Below are 21,486 nucleotides of genomic sequence, written 5' to 3'. Positions count from 1 at the left end.
CCTCTCGAATGAAGGGGTCATTTGGCCGCGGAGCCTGGTCCTCACTCCACCACCTCCGGACCTGGCGGGCGGGAGAAACCTTGTCCCGCCCCGTCTGGAGTCACGAGCCCGGCACTCCAGGCGGGTCTGCCACTTCTTTGCCATATGACCCTGGGCAGGTCCCTGTTTTTCGTATAAAAAGCAAATTAATTTGAGTGAGACGGAGCCCCAAACCCAGATGCCTGTGACACACCAGACAGGTGACATAAATTCCAGGAGCAGATTCCAGAGCCTGTGGAGACCTGGAGAGGCCGGGGAGGAGGGAAGTGGGGGCTGGTGTAAGGACTCAGCCCTCATGACCTGCTCCAGCCTGCCAGAGCTTCGGATTTTTTCAAGAGAAACTGGAAATCAGGATTTTTTCTCTTTTTTTAGGTGAAATCTCTCAATGTGCTGTTGTTGGTAGCTTATCTCAGTTTCAGAAACTCCTGGGCAAACCCCACAGAGCCATTCCAAGGGTCTCTTAGATACAAACTAATGCAAAATCTAAGTTTTGGGTCCTTTTAAACATGATGGCTTTTAAGGCTGTGAGCATCCCTTGACCACCTTCCCCATGTTTTAAGGGGAAGTGACCATCTGCCCAAGGCCTCACAAGTAGGACTAGTTCCAAGGCCAGAATGTAGCGGGGGTGGGGTGGTGGTGGTGGTGCTGGGATGGGGTTGGAAATTGGGCCTCACTGTCAGTGGGTGGGGCTTGCGTGCAGCTGACAGTGGCCCTTGATGGGGCAGAGGATTGGTGCCAGGGATTGGACTAGTCCAGAAAAATTCCCTGCCTTGGAGGATTCCAGGAAAAGGCTCTGTCCTCCTCCCCCTCCATGTTTGTGGTCAGAGGCATGCTTCAGAGCCTTTGGGACCTAGCTCAGCTCCCGACTTCCAGAGGGCTCTGGGATACCCACCTCCTCTTCCAGCCCAGGATGTAGCCAGGGCCTTTGCTTGGGCCAGCTTGAGTCTGGGGGGACCTGAGGGTCTACACCAGTGGAATCGGGTTGCGTGGTCTTTGGAGGACTTGATCACCTCTAAAAGACAGGATGGCCTCTGTGTCCGGTTGCTAAATGAGCTAAGCAGGGTCCTGCTGCAACACTTACCTCCTAGACTTCCCCTCTCAGCAAATAGCCTCTTTAGGGCCTCTCCCCCACAGAGCTCCTTTCCAGGATAGGCAGGGGTCCGTACCCCACACCTACACCCCTTGCTTTTTTTAGTCTTTGTGGATATGGGTCATGGCTTCTGCTTCTTGGCCAGAGTTGGCCCTTGGGTGTGTTTCATTTGGCCTGTATGGGACTTTTTAAAACTTTGATGCCATTGCCAACATTAAAAATCTGGTGGTTTCACGTTAAAATGGGACTTACCAGCTTGCCTTGAACAGGAACTCTCTGCTGGGGCTGAGCGGCAGCCTCCTGCCCTCTGACCAAACCTCAGGCTCACAGGTCACCCCAGTCTCCACCATTCCCAGTCGTCACACCAGTCTACTTCACTCACTCAGTTTCCTGAAGCATTTGAGTTTGTAGTCAGTACCATATGGCTCTGGTCGGATGGTCCCTATGCCTTTGCCCTTGGGCCTTTTGATCCCTAAGACACTCAGGAGTGTCTACAGATGCTGTGGGAGGGAGGAGGACCTCCAGCCTGACTCTCCCCAAAGAATAGGTTTTCCTGACAGGCCCTGAAGTTTCTCACCTCTATAGCTAGTTCTCAATGATGGATAGACCCCACCTGCCAAAATGGTCCATCATCTGCCCAATCTTGCACCCTGGACTCACATAGGCCATGTTGTCATCTGCCCAGAGGTTACAGGGCAGCTTCCAGGAGATCCCTTCCCCAGTTTGTCCATCCATTCCTCATAATGCTTTAAGTCACCACCTTCCTTAGAACCTGGTTACCTGGAGCCCTCTGTGAGAAGAGAGAGCTAAGGAATGTGAGTCAGGGTTTGGTTCAAGGGTGGTCTCCACTGCCTAGCGTGGGTGACAGAGACAGATCCTGGACTGCTTTGGACCAGTGGCAATGCCAGGATGTCTAGATTGATGGGCTAGTGGGGGGAGTCAGAAGAGGCCTCATGAAGCTGTTTTTCCTAGCAGACATACCCTGGTACTTCCTCTGCTAATTGCAGGAATATTGGGAGAGCTGATGGGATTATCAGGGGCTGACACTTCCCTCACGTGACTAACTGTACCATCATCATCCTGAAGCTTCTGGGACCTGGGCTTGTGGCTAGGGGCAGATCAGGGCTCTAAACCTTCTGTGACTTTGGGTCTGGGGCAGACCCCTGGACCTAGGTCAGAGCCCTTCCCAGTGGCAGGCCCAGACGTTAGCCATCCCTATGTGCCATGGCAGCAGGAGAGGTGCCTGTTCCAGCTCTTACTACCTCTGGCCCTTGTCAGGCTGGGGCTCGGTTCTGCATTCCAGACCCAGACCTAGCTTGACTCTATAAAGCCTAGAGTCAGACCTGTGTTAGCTGTTGGCCACCCCTTGGGGCTGGGTGCCATGACCCCATTTCCTGGCCCGTGTCATGGTGGGCAGGTGCTCCCGCCTGGCAGAGCTACCTAGATGGCTCTGCCTGAGGCAAGGAAGACTGGCCTGACCTGTCAGAGGAGCCAGCCCTGCCCTCTATGACTTCCTGCCCCGCACCCCTAGCACCTGAGTCAGTGGGCCGGCCAGCTAGGGCTGATGGGGCGGGGGTGCAGGGAGGCCAGGTCAGTCCTCTTAAGGAGGTTGGTTTAGAGCACAAGTGAGCCATCGATACTGTGGTGGAACCCTCAGCCACAAACCTGTTCTCACCAAGGCAGTGGTTGGGCTACAAGAGTTCCCCGACCCCAGCTGCCTTCAGACTCTGCCCTGAGCCCATCACCTCTTGTTTCCTCCCACCCATCTCCACATGATGATCTCTGCTCAGCACACATCTGATCCTGTCCCTTTTCACTTAAGATGTACCATCAGCTTTTCATTGCTTGTCTGATGGAAGGAGGCAGAACTCCCCTGTGATGCACCAGATCCTGTCCTGTCTTGCTTCTACCCTCCGCATCACGAGCCTTAGCCCTCACCCTCACTGCCCAGGGCACCAGCCCTATTGTCCTCCTTGTTCCGCAAACTGACCATGCACCCACCTGTGACAGGCCCTTTGCACATGCTGCTCTTTCCACTTGGAACTCTCTCCCTGGGCGTGGTTGATTCCTCCTTAACCTTTGAGTCATAGGGAATATCTCCTCCCCTGTGGCCAGCCACAGTCAGTCCGCTCTGCTCCTGCTGTGTGTCCTCAGAGAACTTTTCCTCCAAATGTTTATCTGTGGGACTGTGTTCACCTCTCATACCAGGTTGGGAGCTCCTTGAGGTCAGCTCCAGTAGGATCTGCTGCACTCACCTCCAGTCACAACTGCAGGGAAGTCAAGGGCCAGGCACAGACCATATTGCTGAAGGAATGAATAATTGAGAATGAATGACTGAATGAGTGAAAGCCCTGTTAGAGCCTCCAAAGGGACCTATGTCTGGCCCCTCTGGAACCAGCGCCTGTGTGGGGGGCACCCCGGCCACACACCCAGTTTGTCCTTCCCATCCGCTTCCTCCCCCGAGGCAGGCAATGGTCAGACCAGGTCAAGGAAGGCAGTTCTGAGCCCAGCTCATCCTGCTGGGCCTAAGGTAATTAGAGGCTGTGTTATTCACAGGTGACCAGCCCAAGGCCTTCCAGGAAGCTGTGGAGACACCTAGGACTCCACCCAGCTTTCCAGCCCACTCTGTGGCTCTCAGCAGGGTGGGAGGAAGTGGGCAGCAGGCAGGCTTTGGGGAGCTAGCCAGGAGGGGTAGACAGGCAGGGGAGGAAGGGGCTGGGCCCTCGTTGCATGGGTGAAGGATAGAAGGAGCTGCCACAGCTGGGTGATCTCTGACCTCTGGAACCACAGTGAGGACGGGGATTCTGTGTGGGGATGAGTGTCAGGGTAGGGGTCCAAGCCTATGGGTTCCCAGGATGAGGCCAAGACCAGGAGCAAGAAACAAAAAGATGAAAGCACCTGTCATAGTTCTTCTGGGCCCCGTCCCCCTGTGATCCTGGGCTGGAAGGCAGCGTTTACAGGGCTGGGAGCTGCGAAGGGGCCTCCATAGAGCCTGGGGAGGAGTGTCATAAACTCCGGGCAGCAACAGGCCATAAGCCAAGATGAGATAGATAGGCAAAGAGCAGCAGGGGCACTAGAGGCCTTTAGCCTACCCTCCATGTTCCCAGCCGCTGACCCTCCCCAGGTCTTGCCTTGGGCATGGGGGCCTGAAAACAGGGAGGCGGAGAAGCTGCGCAGCAAAGGAGGCCCCGCTCTGGCCCCTGGCTCAGGCTTGGGCACAGGGCCTCAAGGCAGGTGTCAAGTGGGTCTGAGTCTCTAAGATGTCATCAAGTATCCAGGAGCCTAGGTGGCTGAGGAGGTGGCCCTCAAACCTTAGTGGAGACCTGGAGCGCCCACTCAAGTGCTTGGGTGGAATAGCTCCAGCACCCCCACACCTTGCCCAGTAATGCTGGCCTGATGTCTAGGCTGGGCAAGGTGGGACCAGGGACAGATTGTATGTGAAGTCTGCCTGGGGTGGAGATTGGGGCTGAGGTGCACAGAGCGGGTGGCTCTCCTGTGCCCAGGGCTCGGCATAAGTCCTGAGTGAAGCAAGTGGGCAGAGACAGAGGACCTGGGGAAAGAAAGGCTGGAATGTGGGGACATACTTGGCATGTTGCTGGCACAGGGAGAAGAGGCAGAGGATCCTGGGGGATCAGGCTAGATGCAGCTAGAGGAGGACACATCGCTCCCGGCCACTGTGGGGCTCGGCCTCCTATCTGGGGTTGTAAGGTTCACAGACCTCTTGCTTCCCCTCACTCATGGGTGGCTGGCCCCACCTGCCAACCAGTTTTCTCTCCCCCAGGTCTCTAATGCCCCTGCTGGACCCAGACTCCAGGCTCCTGGTCCTGGCGGGAAAGGTGAGTGAGAAGCTGGAGTCCCCACCCATGTCCACCCATGTCGGCCCCCAGGGATGGTGATTCACTTGCCAGGCCTGGCCCTGACCTTTGACCTAAGCAGCCAGCTGAGAGAGTGAGGAATGCAGGATGCTCTTTCCTCAGAAAGCAGGAACTAGAACAGTGCTGCCCAGGTCCACGACTGCCGGGCTGAATGGCCTCCTGTCAGGGGCTCTGCATGTCCGGGCCTCCAAGTCTTCATCCAGGAACATCAGCTTCATTTGGACACGCTGAGGATAGAGCAGTGTAAGCACACGGCAGGCACTCTGTAGACACTGCAGGTATACCCTCAATGCTCACGCCATATACACTCATGATGAACAGGTGAGGTAAAGTGTACCGAGGGCTCAGCTCAGTGCCCTGCACATGTTAGTGCCATCAATGTCTGCCATGCTTCTGTGGCTCAGGTCCTTGGAAGGGAGCAGGAGAGCTGGTGCTGGACCTGGGGCTGCCCCAGGCCACCAGGATGTGGTCAGCAAGGGTGCTCAGGCTGGGCTCCTTTCAGGGCGAGAGTCAGCTGTACTGCTATGAGGTGGTCCCCCAGCAGCAAGCACTGAGCCCAGGTAAGCCCTGTCCTCCCCACTCCTATCTCCTTCCCTCCTCCCTGTCCTCTCCCTCCCCTCCCTTCTCCCTACCCAACCTGATTCTCCTCCCCTGGTGTCACCAATAGTGACCCAGTGCCTCCTGGAGAGTGTGCTGCGGGGGTCCGCCCTTGTGCCCCGAAGGGCGCTGGCTGTCCTGGGCTGCGAGGTGTTCCGAGTCCTTCAGCTGAGCGACACAGCCATTGTGCCCATCAGCTTTCATGTACCACGAAAGGTGAGAGTAGCCTGGGTGAGGGGCTGGGAGGGCCTGGGGGATTCACACCTCACCAGCTTCATGTCTTTCTGTCACTAGGCTGTGGAATTCCACGAGGACCTGTTCCCGGACACTGCAGGCTGCGTGCCTGCGTCTGAACCCCATGCCTGGTGGGCTGGGAGTAACCAGCAGGTAGAGCCAAGACCTGGCTGGCCACCCCCAGCCTCCACCAGCCCCCACAAGCTCTCCTGGCAGCAGCCTCATCTATGGCCCCACAGTCCATCTATGCACTAACTCAGCTGCCCTGAGTCCCCCATCTCTACTCACTCCTCAACTTCTGCCTCTCCCCACAGGTGCAGAGGGTCAGCCTCAACCCAGCCTATTGGCCCCACCCCAGCTTCACTTCTTGCCTGGTGCCCCCTGCAGAGCCCTCCTCTGACTCAGCCCAGCCTGTGGAGCCACCCGTGGTTGACGAGGACCCCAGTGTGAGTGCCAGGGCTGCCTGATTCTCAATGCCACAATGGGAGCCCCGATGGTCTTTTTAAGCTTTCTAACTTTCAAGCATACCAAAGAAATGTATGAAGCATAAATAACCTCAGTGTTCTCTAAATTGCACAAAACTTAGTAGAAAGTGAGTCTTTCACATAAAATCTAGATTTCTAGCTTCTCGTGAAATACTGGTGGATCTTAACCACCCTGGGCCTGCCCTCTCACAAATGCTGGGATCTAGCATCTGCCACCTGCTGTCCCCATGGTCTAAAATTCACCTCACTCCCATGTTGCCCACAGCTCTTGTCAGCATCTATGACGGCATCCCAGAACAGGGCTTCGTGCACAGCCAGTGTCCCATAGCCTGGGAGGAGGGGTCCAGAGTAATGATCCCGGTGTCCCCTCTCTTTGGCCAACTTGCCCAGGGGCCTGTGGCTAACCATGGGTGCTTCTCCCCAGGAGGGCTTCTCCTCCCCTCCCAGCTCGCTGATCTCACCCTCCACACCCTCCAGCCTGGGGCCCTCGCTCTCCAGCACCAGCGGCATCGGCACCAGCCCCAGCCAGAGGTCACTGCAGAGTCTGCTGGGTAAGTGCCTCAAAGTAGGAGCTAACCCTTCCACCCCTACCCCAGCCATCCTCCTCTGTACCCTGGCCCTGCCTCTCTTCCTGGTGGAGTCACATGTCCTGTGGGATGAACTCAGTCTCTTCTGAAAGAGGGCAGCCTGAATGTGCCACGGAGCACTGGGCTTCCACCAAGATACTTCAGGTTTCATTCCCAGGCGCCAATCTGGGCAAATTGGCTTGGCTGGACCAGCAGAGGTGGAGGACTGGGCACATGCTCTGCATGACCCTACAGTGAGGGGAACAGGTGGCCAAGACTCAAAGCTGGCCCGGGGTCTTCCTGCGGGACAGTGCAGGGTGGGCAGGCATCTTCACATGACTTTTTGTCCCTGCCGCCCACCAGGCCCCAGTTCCAAGTTCCGTCATGCTCAGGGCACCGTCCTACACCGAGACAGTCACATCACCAACCTCAAGGGGCTCAGCCTCACCACGCCTGGTGAGAGTGACGGCTTCTGTGCCAACCGGCTGCGTGTGGCTGTGCCCCTGCTCAGCAGTGGTGGGCAGGTGGCTGTGCTTGAGGTGAGGTCCCCACCCCCATTACAGCTGTCCCCCGAGTCTGTGCAAGATGCAAAGGGCATTGGGTACCCACACCAGCCCACATTCTCTGAACACAAACCATGTGCCAGGCACCTGCCCAGTGTGCTCTTTAATCCTCCCAGCCACCTCACGTAGGGGTGCCACTCTTATCCCCATTTTACAGATGAGAGCGGTGAGGCACAGAGAAGTTTAGTGACCTGCTGGGTCACACAGCTGTGTAAGTGGTAGAGCTGGGAATTCAAACCCAAACTGCCCGAGTCCTAAGCCTGAGCTCTTTCCACCACTCCACGCTGCCCCCACCCCCTCACTTTCTGGGGCCTCACAGTTGGCACTTAGGGCTCAGAGCATGAGGTGGCTGAGGCAGAGAGCTTGGGCCACCCAGTGGTGGGGCATCAGCTGCAGAGGGAGGAGGCTGCTTACCCTGCAACCCTGCCTGTTACTGATGGGCTTTGGGGTGGGGACGCCTCCCACAGCTGCAGAAGCCCGGCCGCCTGCCTGACACAGTGCTGCCAACACTGCAGAATGGGACAGCCGTGACCGACCTTGCCTGGGACCCCTTTGACCCTCACCGCCTTGCTGTGGGTAAGAAGGCCTGGTGCTGGGCCTGAGGGCAGGTCCCGTGGTTCTGAATGGGAGCAGGAGGAGCCTGGGAGTCTTGGCCCAGCGGTGATGAGCCTGCACCCTCTGTAGGCTGTGAGGACGCCAGGATCCGACTGTGGCGGGTGCCTCCAGAGGGCCTGGAAGAGGTGCTTACCACACCCGAGGCTATTCTCACAGGTCAGGTGGACCCTGGTGGGGACCAGGGGTGGACAGTGGCTCCTGAAGGGCTTAGCATCACTCCATGCCTTGCCCCCAGGCCACACCGAGAAGATCTACTCTCTGCGCTTTCACCCGCTGGCAGCTGATCTGCTAGCCTCTTCTTCCTACGACCTTACCATTCGGATCTGGGACCTTCAGGCTGGAGTTGAGCGGCTGAGGCTGCAGGGCCACCGAGACCAGGTAGGACAGTTGTGGGGGCAGGTGCCCAGCCACAGGGCAAGAGGCTACCCCTCACTTCCCCACCTGCCCCCAGATTTTTGGCCTGGCCTGGAGTCCCAATGGGCAGCAGTTGGCCACTGTCTGCAAGGATGGACACTTGAGGGTCTATGAGCCCAGGAGTAGCCCTGAGCCCCTTCAGGTGAGCAAGATGGGCTAGGGCTAGCCCTCAGACCCAGTGGGGGGTCTGGGCAGGCCTCATGTGCTATATCCCAACAGGAAGGCCCAGGGCCCGAAGGAGCCCGTGGGGCCCGCATTGTCTGGGTGTGTGATGGTTACTGTCTGCTGGTGTCTGGCTTTGACAGGTGAGGACTCAGCAACCACCATCTCCATCCCCAGACTTTAGGAGCCACCTGTGTCCTCTCCCCAGACACACACACAGGCATGCAGAAGCTGTCTCCATCCCTCACTTACTGGATGAATAGATAGATGGGGGAATGGATGGATGGATGGGCAAGCAGATGGGCAGATGGGTGGGAGGGAGGGAGGTCAGGAGGGAGAATAAGTCAACCGAGGGCCCAGAGGGATAAGAACTAGGCCTGCTGCAAGGAGCCCATGCCCAGTAGGGACCAGGTGAAGTGCACAAAACACAGAAGCAAGCCTACTGGTAAGATCCAGGGATTGAACATTTGGCACTTTGAAGGAGGGATCAGAGTGGGCCTTCTAATGGAGATGTCATCTGAACTGGGTCACAAAGGGGTTAGTAACCAGAGGGTATCACGTTTGTGTGGAAAGTCCATGAAGCTGACCAGCCTGGCTAGAGCAGAGGGCCAGAAGTACACCATCGGGAGAAAAGTCCAGACTTAGTGGGCCACAGCAGCCATGTGACAGGTACTGGGGTCCAAGACTGCTCCGAGTATGGGCAGAGGGCAGCAGAGGGTGGCAGTAGCCTGGTAGGAAGGTTTGAGGCAGGGCAGCAGGTTAGGATGCTGTTGCATTACACCAGGCCAGTGGTTCTCAGGGCTGGACCAGAAAAAAGGATGGGTGGACACCTCTCCTCCAGCCCTGAGGCCCTCAGGTCTCCAGTCCAACAAGATCAGGGACCTTGCTAGAGTCTTTGCCCTACCCCAGACCCCTCTAGCTCTATGACCTATTTCTGCCTCCTGCCCCCTCTTGTAGCCGAAGTGAACGCCAACTACTTCTGTACTTGGCCAACACCCTGGCCAGTGGCCCCTTGGCAGTGCTGGGGCTGGACGTGGCTCCTTCTACCCTGCTGCCCAGCTACGACCCAGACACCGGCCTGGTGCTACTGACGGGCAAGGTAGGCTGGGCTGTGCAGGTGGGGGTGGCAGGCAGGTGAGAGGAGGTTGGAGGAAGGAAACTTTAGCTGGCCATCTCACTCTTGCCATCCACCCACCCCCGCCAGGGTGACACCCGTGTGTTCCTGTATGAGCTGCTCCCTGAGGCCCCTTTCTTCCTGGAGTGCAACAGCTTCACATCGCCGGACCCCCACAAGGTAAGCCCTCGTACTTTTGGTCCTCCTCAAGTTGGGACCACAGGGTTCCTCTGCCCTCTCGTGGCCAAGTGGGGAAGTACAGGGGCCCATGGGGTCAATCGGTCACTGGGCAGGGTGTGCCCAGCAGCTCCTCAGAACTGATTGTAAAACTAAATCATTATTAAAAGTTAAATTATGTAAGGTTAAGTTATATGAATGTGTAAATAAATTATACTAAAAAGCAAAGCAATAAATACTCAATTTATTATTTCCTAATTATTTCCCCTGATTTTACTATCATTCATGCCACTGAAGATCTGTTGGATGGAAATACCACATGATGGCATGCTATGCTACTGCACGTCCCTTCCCACATATGCGTGCAACAAGTCAGTGAAATCAGCCATAGTGGCAGTTTTCACACCACAAGCAAATACTACACATCAGGGCGTTTTTCCTCCAGAGAGCCAGGTGTGCCAGCACACTGCTGTCTAGGGATGGGCCTTAGTCCTGATGTACCTAAGTAAGGGGTGCTGGTACTGTGGGGGCCCAGGTGCCCAGCTATGCTCTCTGGGCTCCAGCCCTAGCATGACTTCCTTTCTCCCTCAGGGCTTCATCCTCTTGCCCAAGACGGAGTGTGATGTGCTTGAAGTGGAGTTTGCCCGATGCCTACGGCTTCGCCAGACCTCTCTGGAGCCTGTCTCCTTCCGGCTGCCCCGAGTCAGGGTGAGGTTGGAAGCCCAGCACACCAACATCCAACCCGTCAGGGGCTTTGAAACCTCACTGAACCTGTCCCAAAGCCACCCATTTCCTTGCTCTGTGGAACACCTGTCCCCTTACTCTGCTGAGATTCTGAAACTCATGATAACTCTAGACTGGGGACTGGGTTTTGCCATGCCTCCCTCTCAACAGATGCCAGCGTGCCCTGGGCCTCTCTGGTGAGTGCCTCAGGGTAGCCCATTCTCCCTCCCTGCAGAAAGAATTCTTCCAGGATGATGTGTTTCCAGACACAGTTGTGAGCTGGGAGCCAGCGCTCAGTGCCAAGGCCTGGCTGGGTGGCGCTAATGGGCAGCTCCGGCTTCTCAGCCTGCAGCCCCCTGGCATGACCCCAGGTAGGACGATGGACTGGTAGGGGTAGGTAGGAAGCAGGAAGCAGGTAGGGGTTGGAGAAAGGGGCAGAAGGCCCAAGTCAGATTCTCATCCCTGCTGGCATGTAGAAACCTCTGGCACTCCCAAGGAAAGGGGTGGCTGTGTCTCCAGGCTCAATCTCTGAGCCACTGGAGTGCAGAACCCAGGCCTCTGTTTCCATCACAAGTCCCAGCCCCAACACACACATGTATGCAGTCATGTACTCACATGCTCACACATGAACGCAGCCTGTTATCCAGGGCAGGCCTTGTGAACAGAAGGTTGACTAGCTGTTAATGCCACCTCTGGGGTCTCTGCCATAGAATTCCCTAGGTGGCTGGTTCCAAAGGGTTGGGCAAGGAGCCCGCAAGGAGGGGACTCTGATACCTGATGTTGTCCCTGCCCTATCCCAGTGAGCCAGGCCCCCCGTGAAGCCCCTGCCCGGCGGGCCCCATCCTCAGCGCTCTACCTGGAAGAGAAGTCAGACCAGCAAAAGAAGGAAGAGGTAGGTGTGGGAGAGGAGTGGCTTTAGGATGGGCATAGGGTCCCCTCAGTTGTTGTTGTCTTTCAGTTCTCTAGCATGACCCAGATTGGGGCAGGAACCAGTGTCACACCCCTCTCAGTTGGAGAGCTTGATGGGGAGACCTTCCAGAGCCCTGAAGCTGACTGTTGCCACCCATAGGGCACAGGGCATGGGGCTCAGGAAGCCAGGGAAAGGCAGAGAGAGGCCCCACCCTGGCCTGGCCCAACCCAACCAGAGCTGGAGGTTTTGCATCCAAGTGCATTTGAGACCCTGGTGCACACCTTAGAATCTGAGGCAATATGTGGAGATAGCGGCCCTGTGACTCCAGTCTGTCCCAGGCTTCCCCATCTGTGTAGGCATGCCTTTTCCAATGAAAACGATTAACTTTGTCAGGATTCTAATGAAAATGGCTCTTTCAGAACCTTGACAGGATTCAAACTGGGGTTTGATGTTCTTGGGGGTCAAAGGTCCTAGTCCCTTCCCATCTCTTTTCCTGACTACTCTCCCAGCTGCTGAATGCCATGGTGGCAAAGCTGGGGAACCGGGAAGACCCACTCCCCCAGGACTCCTTCGAAGGTGTGGACGAGGACGAGTGGGTGAGTGGATGAGTGGGCCTAGCATCCCATCCCTCCCTGACTCACCCCTGCAGCATGTGCCACCTCCCTTCTTTACCTCCTTTCAAATCTCTCCCTCTTTTTGGTTTATTTCCCTAGGACTAGCCCGCCCACTAGCCACCTCTGGCCTCACCTGCTGCTGCCACCTCCTAGAACCACCTGGTGCCCCTGCACATCTCATATCTTACCCTCAAACCGGAAAGCACTTGGCCCTGGCACACCTCATCCCAGAAGCCCTGGCTCCCTTTGGGCCTCGGGCATTTCAATGCCTAAGGGCACTTCCATGACACTTGTGGATTTTCTGCACTTCTACTTTCTCTGGGACCACCTGCTTCTCCTCAGCTGTCTGCTAGCATGTGGAGCCAGGGGCATGGGGGTGGGATGAGGGTGGGAGATCATTAGCATGTTCCTGGGCAGGCCCTGGGCTCCCTAAGCTGACCTGGGCTGGTCCCAACCTGGGCTGCCTTTGCATTACATACAACCTCATCTTGTCTGCTGACTCAATTCCGGTCAAAGGCCTTGGGGGCTGGCCCTCTCCCAGGCCATTTGTAGCAGGACCAGCCTCAGGAGTCTGGGACCAGTCACCCTGCTCCACAGGCCTGAAGCCAGGAGAAGGCGGCATCACAAGCTGATGGTCCAATTAGCGGGGTGTGAGCCTCGCAGGGGACTGGCCTGCACATGCCTGGAATATTTTCAGCAATTAAACTTTTCTAAACTGGCTACCTCTTGTGCTGCTGTGGTCTCTAGGGTGGCTGGGAGGGGAGGGGGACAGGAGTATAGATGAGAGTGGTTTGGCCCTGGGTTCTGCTTGGTCTCAGGCCCCACTTTGTTTCTGAGGCCTTCTCAGCTGTATGCACCTGGGAATTCATTCATTCATCCAACACACAGGTATCCAGCAGTGCTCTGGATGGTAGATACTATAATGAACCGGAGAGACAAGGCCTCTCCAGGTCCTTATTATAGTCTTATTATGCAGGGCAGCCCAGCCCTTGTGCAAGTAAGCGAATACAGAGTGTGGAGAGAGCTATAAAAAAGATAAATTATGTGGAAGGGAGTGACTGGAATGCAGGGGGAAGCAGGGTGTTCAGGGTCTGAGAAGGTGACATTTAAGCCGAGAGCTAAGACCTGAAAGCCACAGAGAGAGACATGAGAATGTTTCAGACATAAGGAAGGACGGCCCGAGCGCTGAGGAAAGGGAGAATTTGGAGAGTTGGAGGAAAGAAAAGGGCAGTAGTCCAGAACGTAGCACAAGGCAGCCTGACTTTCATTCATTCAATAAACATTTGGTTAATGCCTTCCACGTGCCAGCCACTCTTCCAGGTGCGGACCTCCAAGAGTAAAGAAGAGAGAGAAAAGGAATCCACCAGGAATCTACATTCTAGTAGGGAACAGATTAAAAACAATAAACAAAAAATGCTAAACAATAAACATGAATGCTAATATAGTAGAAGGTAATAAGAGCTTTAGGGAGAAAAAATAGAGGGAGTTAATGAAGTTTTAAGCCAGACACAAAAGTCCACATATAGTATGATTCCATTTACACAAAACTTCCAGAACAGACAAATCCATAGAGACAGAACATAGATAAGCAATCACCAGGGGGAGCAGGAAACGGGCAGTGACTGCTAATGGGTAGAGTTTTTTTGCGGGGGATGATGAAAATGCTCCGGAACTAGTGATGGTTGTGCAACTCCATTAATATACTAAAAAGCCCTTAACTGTATGTACACTTTTAAATGGCAAAATGTATGGTATGTGAATTATATCTTAATAAAGCCATTATTTAAAAAACATTAAGAATGGAAGGCAAGTTGCAGCGTTGGTAGGGGTCAGGGTGGCCCTCATTGAGAAGGTGACATTTGAGCAGAGGGACTGATCCCTCCTTCCCAAGCTGAAAGAACCTGAAATGAAGCCTATTTTGAAGTTTTCTGTTTTCTTAAATATTTGTGAGAATTTTGCCTTTTACTCATTATATTCGTGAGGTGTTGTATGTTTACTGCATTTCTTTTAGTCCCACATATTCTGGCAAACTCAAGGGACGAAACTGCTCCATACCTGCCCGAAGTACTCTGGTGCTGCTAGCGCACCAGGTTAAGCGCAGGGACCAGAGACGGTTTTGGAACTGGCCATCACCCGCTCCCCACCACGCGTTGCCTTCTGATCCAGTGCCCGCGGCAGAACCCGCCCCTAGCTCCGCCCACGCTGTGTGCGTCGCCACAGACGCCCCGCCCCTTTGGGTCGAGGCTATGCGCATGCCTGGTGCAGCATTGCGCACGCGCTTTCCGCAGCTACTGTTGGCCTTTGACTCGCCGGCCGCCCTTGAGCCGGGCTGCGGGGCCCGGAACCCGGATTACTCCAGCCCTTCCCGCCGAGGCAGAGCGGCAGTTATGGTGAGGCCTAAGTCAGGAGCTATCGGGGATAGGGAGGCCGTTTCGGGGCTGGAGCGGCGAGTTCCGACCGGGCTCTGGGCGCCGCGTGTACCCTGGGTGCCCGGCAGGAAGCGAGGTCCGGGGCGTCGCACCCGGGGGACCTAGGCGGGCGCTGGCGGCCTCGGGGCCGGGAAGAGCCGACCGGTTGGAAGGCAGGGCAGGCCTGACCGACTGGAAAATACCCAGCAGATGCGGTCGCCGTCTTCGTCAGCCCCTGTGCGAGCAGCCTCAAGTGGAGTCTAGCCCGGTGCGCGAGCCCCTGCTCTGTCCCGGAGCTACTTGATGGTGTCGCCCTGTTATAGTCCTCATCTGAAAGCTGGAGAAACGAACTCCGAGACTTTCCTGAGGAGGTGGCAGAACTGACTGGGCCTTGAATCAGGCCCCGAGACACCAAAAACCGTTTTTGCGTTACCGTTGGCACGTAGAGCCAGTCCGCAAATCTGGACCACACTGGTTACGTCACGTCACCTGGGTACTCTTTAAAAATGCATGGTCCTTAGCTCTATCCCCAGCGGTTCCGTATATATAAGTTCCCCAAGTGATCGAGGTAGGGTTTAGGGAGTCATTTGACGGACAGTGATAGAGTAACATGAGTCCCTGAGCCGAGGCTTTATGTAGATTCTCATTTAATTCTTATGAAGTCTATGCTCTCACTGTCCCCATTTTACAGATAAGGAAACTGAAGCTGAGAGTTTGACTCCTCCAGTCACTCATCTCACAAGTGTCAGAGACGGGTTTTGAGCCCAGCTTCTGTGTTCTGAGACTCCACATTTCCCACCACATTATTCTTGTAACAATCACTGCCATTTGTTGAGGTCCTATGATGACCCCTCTCTGAACTGGGACCTTCACACACATTTCTATGTGTAACTCTGAGCTAGTCTCAAGGGCTGAGTAAAATATGGCTCTGGAGGAGTTTGTATCATAAAAGAGAAGGAAGACCAGTTCATAAATTAAGACAATATGATGATATATTAAGAAAAAGCGCTATGGTAAGGTAGAAATGGGAGTAACATGGGAGGGTTTCACTTGGGGGATGGGGATGACATGAGCTAAGCTTTGAAGGATGTTGGGTGTTGACAAGAATATCAGAATAGGAGAGAGGATATTCAAGGTTAATGGGTATGGAGATTTGTGGGGGGGGATGATGAAATGTTCTAGAACTAGTGGTGTTGGTTGCACTGAATTGTGCACTTTAGAAGAGTGGCTTGTATGTTGTGTGAATTCAGAGCTGTAGAGACTTTGGGTAAAAAAATAAGAGAATTGATCTATGAGGAGATGATGAAGAAAGCTGAGGGGAGAAGAAACCAGCAATGTCATATGTAGTCATACAGAGCTGGAGAGTGGACTGAATTTGAAGGCAGTGGTGATGAAGAATTGTGTGTATTGTGTCAGGATGGCTAGAGTCCTCTTTCAGCAGAGGGAGTGGGAGGCATTTGGAAACCGTGTTTGGAGGTTTAGAGATTATAAGACTTCAGTTCGGCCAAAGCAGAGCTGATGGTGCCTTGGGTAAGTGTCACATTTATTCAAATATGTATCAGGCACCTGCCGCACCAGCCACAGACCAGCCCACGCATAGCATGGCAAATGTGACAGTTGTGGTCCTGACCTCCCTCCTGCCTAATTGTGATGCCAGCTGTTTGCAGGGGCCCTGTGTGAACACAGTCCCCTTCCTATCTTATTGTGTCCTTAAGGAGGTGAGTCTCAGTGGCTGTCTCTGTCCACCAAACCAAGCACCTGGAACTGTGCCTTAAAGGAAGCATTGCACATCGGTTTGTCTGAAAGCCAAGCTCCCTTCTTGATGCACTTGACGTGGCATTAACCACATTCCTGAGTGCTCCCTGACCCTTTCTTCCATGCTACCTGTGGTCCTTTACCCCAGCTACAAGACTTTGGTGCTACGTTAGGCCATGATGCTCCCAGATGAGAGAGCATGTGTACCGTCCACAGTGGGTCCCAGGCTTGGAGTCCTGTGGCTGGGGAGCAGGTGCAAATATAGATGAAGCTTTGCTCTCTCGCCCACCCGCCACTCACCTCCTATTGTGCAGCCTTATTCCTAACAGGCCAAAGACCAGTACTAGTCTGCCCTAGATCCCTGCTCTAGACCATGCAACACCAATTAGGATCTGGTCTAGAAGCAGAGGCAGCTGTTGAGCTGCTCTGGACTTGCCAGTGTCTGTTCCACTTAGTCTAATGTGCATTGCCTCCTGAGGCTTTACAGCCCTCCAGGAGGAGGCTGTTATTCTTATTTTGCAGATAAGAAAACTGAGGTTCAAAGAGGTTGAGTAATTTTTCCAGGATCACACAGCTAACAAGAAGCAGAGCTGGAATTCCAGGTTATGTCAGCCCAATTCTGAAGCAGCATTCTCGCTCCTTTTTCACATTGGTTCTGAACTCCCTGGGAATGTAGCCCAGCTTTTTGCAGACTTCTCCCCTGAGAAATCAGAGAATCTATCAAATGAGTAACTGTATTGGGAGAAGCTCTGTTACTCTCTAGTGCCTAGCAGTTGTCAAGTTTTGTGAAACAAAGAATAGTAATAAATGAAAACCAACATTTATTGAATACCTACTGCGTTATCAGGCCTTTTTGACACCAGGCACTTTACAAACATTACCTCATTTAATCTCTATGGCAGCACCATTGTCGGTGAGGACACAGACTCAGGGAGGTTGAGAACTTGTCCAGGGCACACAGCTAGGATTTGCATACAGGTGATCCCAAAGTTCGCCTGTGTAACCACCACACCGCCTCCCCTGGGAGATGGCTCTTGGTGGAACCTTGGTAACCTCAATTATCTGACCAGGCAGCTCCCTTGGGCGGCCTCTGAAACTTTGCAGGCTAGTCCAACCTTCCCTGCAGCCATGGAGCTCTGGCAGCTGCAACCATAGGGCCACCATGCCAATTTGGTTTGAAGCTTACTGGGGATGGTTGGGGGAGCTGCCCAGTTACAGCCTTGTTCTTAACATTTATTATATAGCAAGTCACCACTCTGAGCAGAGTAGTCAACCGGTGAGTACGGGGTTACACTCAGGTATTTGGCAGCAGAGGAAGGTGGGGTCTGAAGTCTGAAGGTGTGTGCCAGGCTGAGGGAACCCTGTCAGACTCTCAGACAGGACCAACAGTCCATCTTGGAGCCTCCTCTCCCACTTGACAGTGACTTTAGGTTGGAGTGGGGGGTCAGGTGAAGCTTCCTAATCAGCAGTGTGTCCATTATTTGTCTTTACAGCTGCAGCCCTGCCCCTCCCTGTATACCCACATTTGTATCATTTCACACACACAGGTTCATTTTCACATGTGCTGGCTATCTGTTCACAGTAAGATGTGCACATTTGCCCATCTTGGCTGTCTTCCTAGTCTCTAACTACAAGTCCCCTAGGTTCTTAGGACATCTCATACTTTCTCCCAGTTTTGGCTCTCCCTTGCCCCTCTGCCTAGGAAACCCCAATATTCCCATCACAATTCTACCCACCCTTCAAAACCCAGCCTAGTGGAAATACCATCATCTCCCAGCATCTCCTCATTCCTGGGTTTCCCTCCGTTGCCTCTGCTGCCTCTGGTCACGCGTAATGAGGCTCCCCACATGCCTTTCTGGTGCATTGCACCACGCAGTCTTGGGATGGGAAACCACTGCGTGGCACTGCCTTGGAGGATCTCCCTGCCAGGCTGGGGGTGCCGAAGCTCCGAGGGCAGAGGCCAGGGCCGTGTGTCTTTGTAGTCCAAGTGGTATTGCCTCTCAGTGAGTGAGTGAGTGAGTGAGCGAGCAAGTAGAGGAACAGGTGAATAGTCCTGCTCTCATTCACCACCTGGTCCTTGCCTTATTTGTCTAAATGCCCACCTTGCGGGCTTTCGCTCCTGAAAGGTGGACAGTGTTTTGCTCTTTTGTTGTTTTTGAATGGAGCACACCTGAATGTTGTTGGGAGAATTAGAACAGCTCTGAATTTCCCTACCAGTAGAATGAAGGTTGGACCAGCTGATCTCAGAAGCACAGGAAGTACCCTGGTTTGCCCGGAGTGGCACCCTGAGTTAGTGGTAAGGCTAAAACCAGCCCCTGGTTCTGGCTCTCGAGCCACGGTGTTATTCCAGAGGCCAAGGGAGAGTCCTGTCTGCCTCTGGAGACTCAGGTTTACCCACTGACCTGCTATTCCATGAACACCTGGAGCCACACAAAGCAGCTTTTCTTCAGAGTACTTTGGAGGAAATGGCCAGTGGCTGCTACATTGTGCTTTATTACCTCAACTCTCTAGAGGCTTTACCACTCAGCAGCCATTTCCAGGGTCCCATCTCGGGGGGCCCTGAGAATGCAGCCTGCTAACCAGGTGCCTACTTTGCCCACAGGCCAAGTACCTGGCCCAGATCATTGTGATGGGGGCACAGGTGGTGGGCAGGGCCTTTGCTCGGGCCTTGCGGCAGGAGTTTGCAGGTAAGCTTGACCCTTATCTCCCCATGGGCGGGGAGTTCCTGCCCAGGTCAGATTTTCCCTGTACTATGGGCCAGTCAAGCAGGGCTAGTTGTGAATGCACGGACTCTGTGGGCTGAGGTTCTGGCAGTTTGGGTGGCCTAGGGCACTTCCCATGGTGGGAGGGGCAGTGTTGGACTTTGGGGCATAAAAGGGAGTCCTGGTTGACATGAGCGTCCAGGCCGGAGTTGGCAGACTGGCCCACCTGGCCATCTGTTTTTGTAGATAAAATTTTTTTGGAACATAGCCACACTCTCTGGCTGCTTTCAAGTCAGAGTCCAGTAATTACAACACAGACTAATTGGCCTGCAGAACCTAAAATATTTACTTTCTGACCCTTTAAGGAAAAGTGTACTGGCTTCTGAATCTAGAGTCATTGAAAGAGAAGAGGTCATCCGAGGCAGCCTGCTTTGGTGGTCTAAGTAACCAGTGGACAGCCAGGTCTTGACAGAGCTGTTGCTGCCTCGCCCTGCCCACAGCTTCACTCTGCTCCCCTTAGTAGTCTGAAGCTCCCCCAACTTGCTATGAGCCTGGATGCGGGGAGTGGGAGAGAGAAGAGGAGCAGGGTCATCTTGTGGTCTAGGCTGAGGATGGCGCTACAGGTTTGGTGACCAGACCCTGCTCTCCAGTGGGGTAAATCTGTCCTCACTTCACTACCCTTCATTCCCTAACCCCCTAAAGAAACCACATCTGGAAAAGAGATGCTCTCTGGCCACCTTTGTCCCTATGTTTCTCTTCTCCCATGCCACCTGGCAGGTTGAGCCACCCACATGGAAGGCCTAGGGGAGCTCTCGGCTGCTGAGGGGTGAGCACTAATTTGCATGTCCACACAGCCAGCCGGGCAGCAGCTGACGCCCGGGGACGTGCTGGACACCAGTCTGCAGCTGCCTCCAATCTCTCTGGCCTCAGCCTGCAGGAGGCACAGCAAATTCTCAACATCTCCAAGCTGAGCCCTGAGGAGATCCAGAAGGTGAGGCCACCGGGTTGACTCTGAGGTAGGCAGACCAGAAGTGGGGCAGGAGACAGGCTGGCAGCATGGGGAAGAGTGAAGGCCTGGCAGGAGGGGGCAAGGGTAGAGGCTCTGACCATAGCCAGCTGGGACTCCAACTTGGGGGAGCCACTACCCCTTGCTAGTTTTTAGGCCCAAGGCAGGCAGTGGCAGGGGCATAGAACGATTGATGGTAGCCGCTGAGCCCCTCCCTCTGTGGGCACCTGTCCATCTTTCTACCCCTTAGCGTCACTTTTTAGGCATGCAGGCCACAGGGATCGAGCCCTTTCGCTTTCCTTCTTTGTCATCCTCTAGCTTCCCCTGCCTCTGTAACCCAGAGACTGCATACTTCTCATCGTCTCCCCTCCTCTGCAGAACTACGAACACCTATTCAAGGTGAATGATAAATCCGTGGGTGGCTCCTTCTACCTGCAGTCAAAGGTGAGTGGTCTTTGATGATGCAGGGACAAGCCACTTTCTGGGCAGTTCAGAACTTGGCAGGTAGAAAGGTATGCAGGCCTTTCCCTGGTACCCCAACCTCAGGAGGCCTCCCCAAACTACCAGTCCCTCTGGCTGCCTCAACAGTCACGCTGTGTCAGCATGGGCCCTGTGTCACCCTGGACTGGAGCCCTCCCTGCAGCCATGGCTTTGAGGGAACAGGACCACTCACTGGTAGATTGCTAAAAATAGCTCTCAGCTCCCAGATGTCAATCCAAGTGTGCCCTGGGCTGTCTGCCTGGGGAGGAGGCCCCCAGGCTACCCCTTCCACCCTGGGTACTAGACCTGCCCACTGTTCTCCAGGGACTCAAAGCTAGAACTGGGCATGGGAAGGGAAGAGGCCGTCTGCACACGCCCTGCCTAGCTGTTGGTAACTCCTTTTCCAGGTGGTCCGAGCGAAGGAGCGCCTTGAGGAGGAGCTCAGAATCCAGGCCCAGGAGGACAGAGAGAAAGAGCAGAGGCCTCAAACGTGACTACTGGGCTCCTCCCACCCCACCCTATCGCCACATCTAATTTATAGCTTGGTAATAAATGTCTTTTCCGCATTTCTCAATTGTACACTTTGATTCCAGAAGGCAGGCTGCGCTTCCTGCCAGCCATGGGCTAAGCATGGGGGCCAGGGCAGGAGCTGGGGTGGGTGCGGTTAGTGAGAGATCAGCCAGCCCACCCAGCCCTGCCCGCCCATGGAGAGCCAGCTGAATTGTCAGGTACTGGACACAGCCACTCCTGTTGTCAGTGTGAGACAGACCCCTCCTATAGCATCACAGTCTTCAGTCTGCCCCTGCCCTGCCGTGCCCACCGGTGGATGGAGCCCCAGGCCCCTGAGCTATGTCATAGGCCTCCTCTCTGGAGCTGAGTTTGACCAGCATCTCAGTAATTTGAGTGAAATACTCCATGTGCGGCCAGAGAAGAGAAGCTTCTTATTGCACCAAAGTT

At 54.6% G+C, this 21,486-nt stretch overlaps 1 protein-coding gene across 2 annotated transcripts in view; it reads left to right on the top strand.

Annotated features, from left to right (window-relative positions):
• Positions 1-21,098, top strand: part of CORO7 (coronin 7) — a 64,480-nt gene extending 43,382 nt beyond the window's left edge. The window contains exons 10-31 of one of the 2 annotated variants that reach the window (XM_039885207.1): positions 4,911-4,965; positions 5,507-5,564; positions 5,672-5,817; positions 5,896-5,988; positions 6,150-6,281; positions 6,745-6,871; positions 7,250-7,425; positions 7,917-8,025; positions 8,134-8,220; positions 8,300-8,442; positions 8,516-8,620; positions 8,698-8,783; positions 9,598-9,739; positions 9,845-9,934; positions 10,523-10,639; positions 10,890-11,025; positions 11,455-11,546; positions 12,074-12,160; positions 18,944-19,028; positions 19,898-20,034; positions 20,428-20,493; positions 20,937-21,098. In XM_039885207.1, coding sequence (XP_039741141.1) covers positions 4,911-4,965; positions 5,507-5,564; positions 5,672-5,817; positions 5,896-5,988; positions 6,150-6,281; positions 6,745-6,871; positions 7,250-7,425; positions 7,917-8,025; positions 8,134-8,220; positions 8,300-8,442; positions 8,516-8,620; positions 8,698-8,783; positions 9,598-9,739; positions 9,845-9,934; positions 10,523-10,639; positions 10,890-11,025; positions 11,455-11,546; positions 12,074-12,160; positions 18,944-19,028; positions 19,898-20,034; positions 20,428-20,493; positions 20,937-21,023 — 2,356 coding nt within the window. In that variant the 3' untranslated portion in view covers positions 21,024-21,098. Of the gene's footprint in view, positions 1-4,910; positions 4,966-5,506; positions 5,565-5,671; positions 5,818-5,895; positions 5,989-6,149; positions 6,282-6,744; positions 6,872-7,249; positions 7,426-7,916; positions 8,026-8,133; positions 8,221-8,299; positions 8,443-8,515; positions 8,621-8,697; positions 8,784-9,597; positions 9,740-9,844; positions 9,935-10,522; positions 10,640-10,889; positions 11,026-11,454; positions 11,547-12,073; positions 12,161-12,277; positions 12,899-18,943; positions 19,029-19,897; positions 20,035-20,427; positions 20,494-20,936 lie in introns of those variants that run through there. The other variant, XM_039885206.1, reaches the window with a different exon arrangement.
• The last annotated feature ends 388 nt before the right edge of the window (positions 21,099-21,486 follow it).

Source organism: Pteropus medius, unplaced genomic scaffold (genome assembly GCF_902729225.1).
Source record: "Pteropus medius unplaced genomic scaffold, Ma_sr-lr_union100, whole genome shotgun sequence".
NCBI lineage: Eukaryota > Metazoa > Chordata > Mammalia > Chiroptera > Pteropodidae > Pteropus > Pteropus medius.
This window is presented reverse-complemented; position numbering and strand designations above follow the sequence as displayed.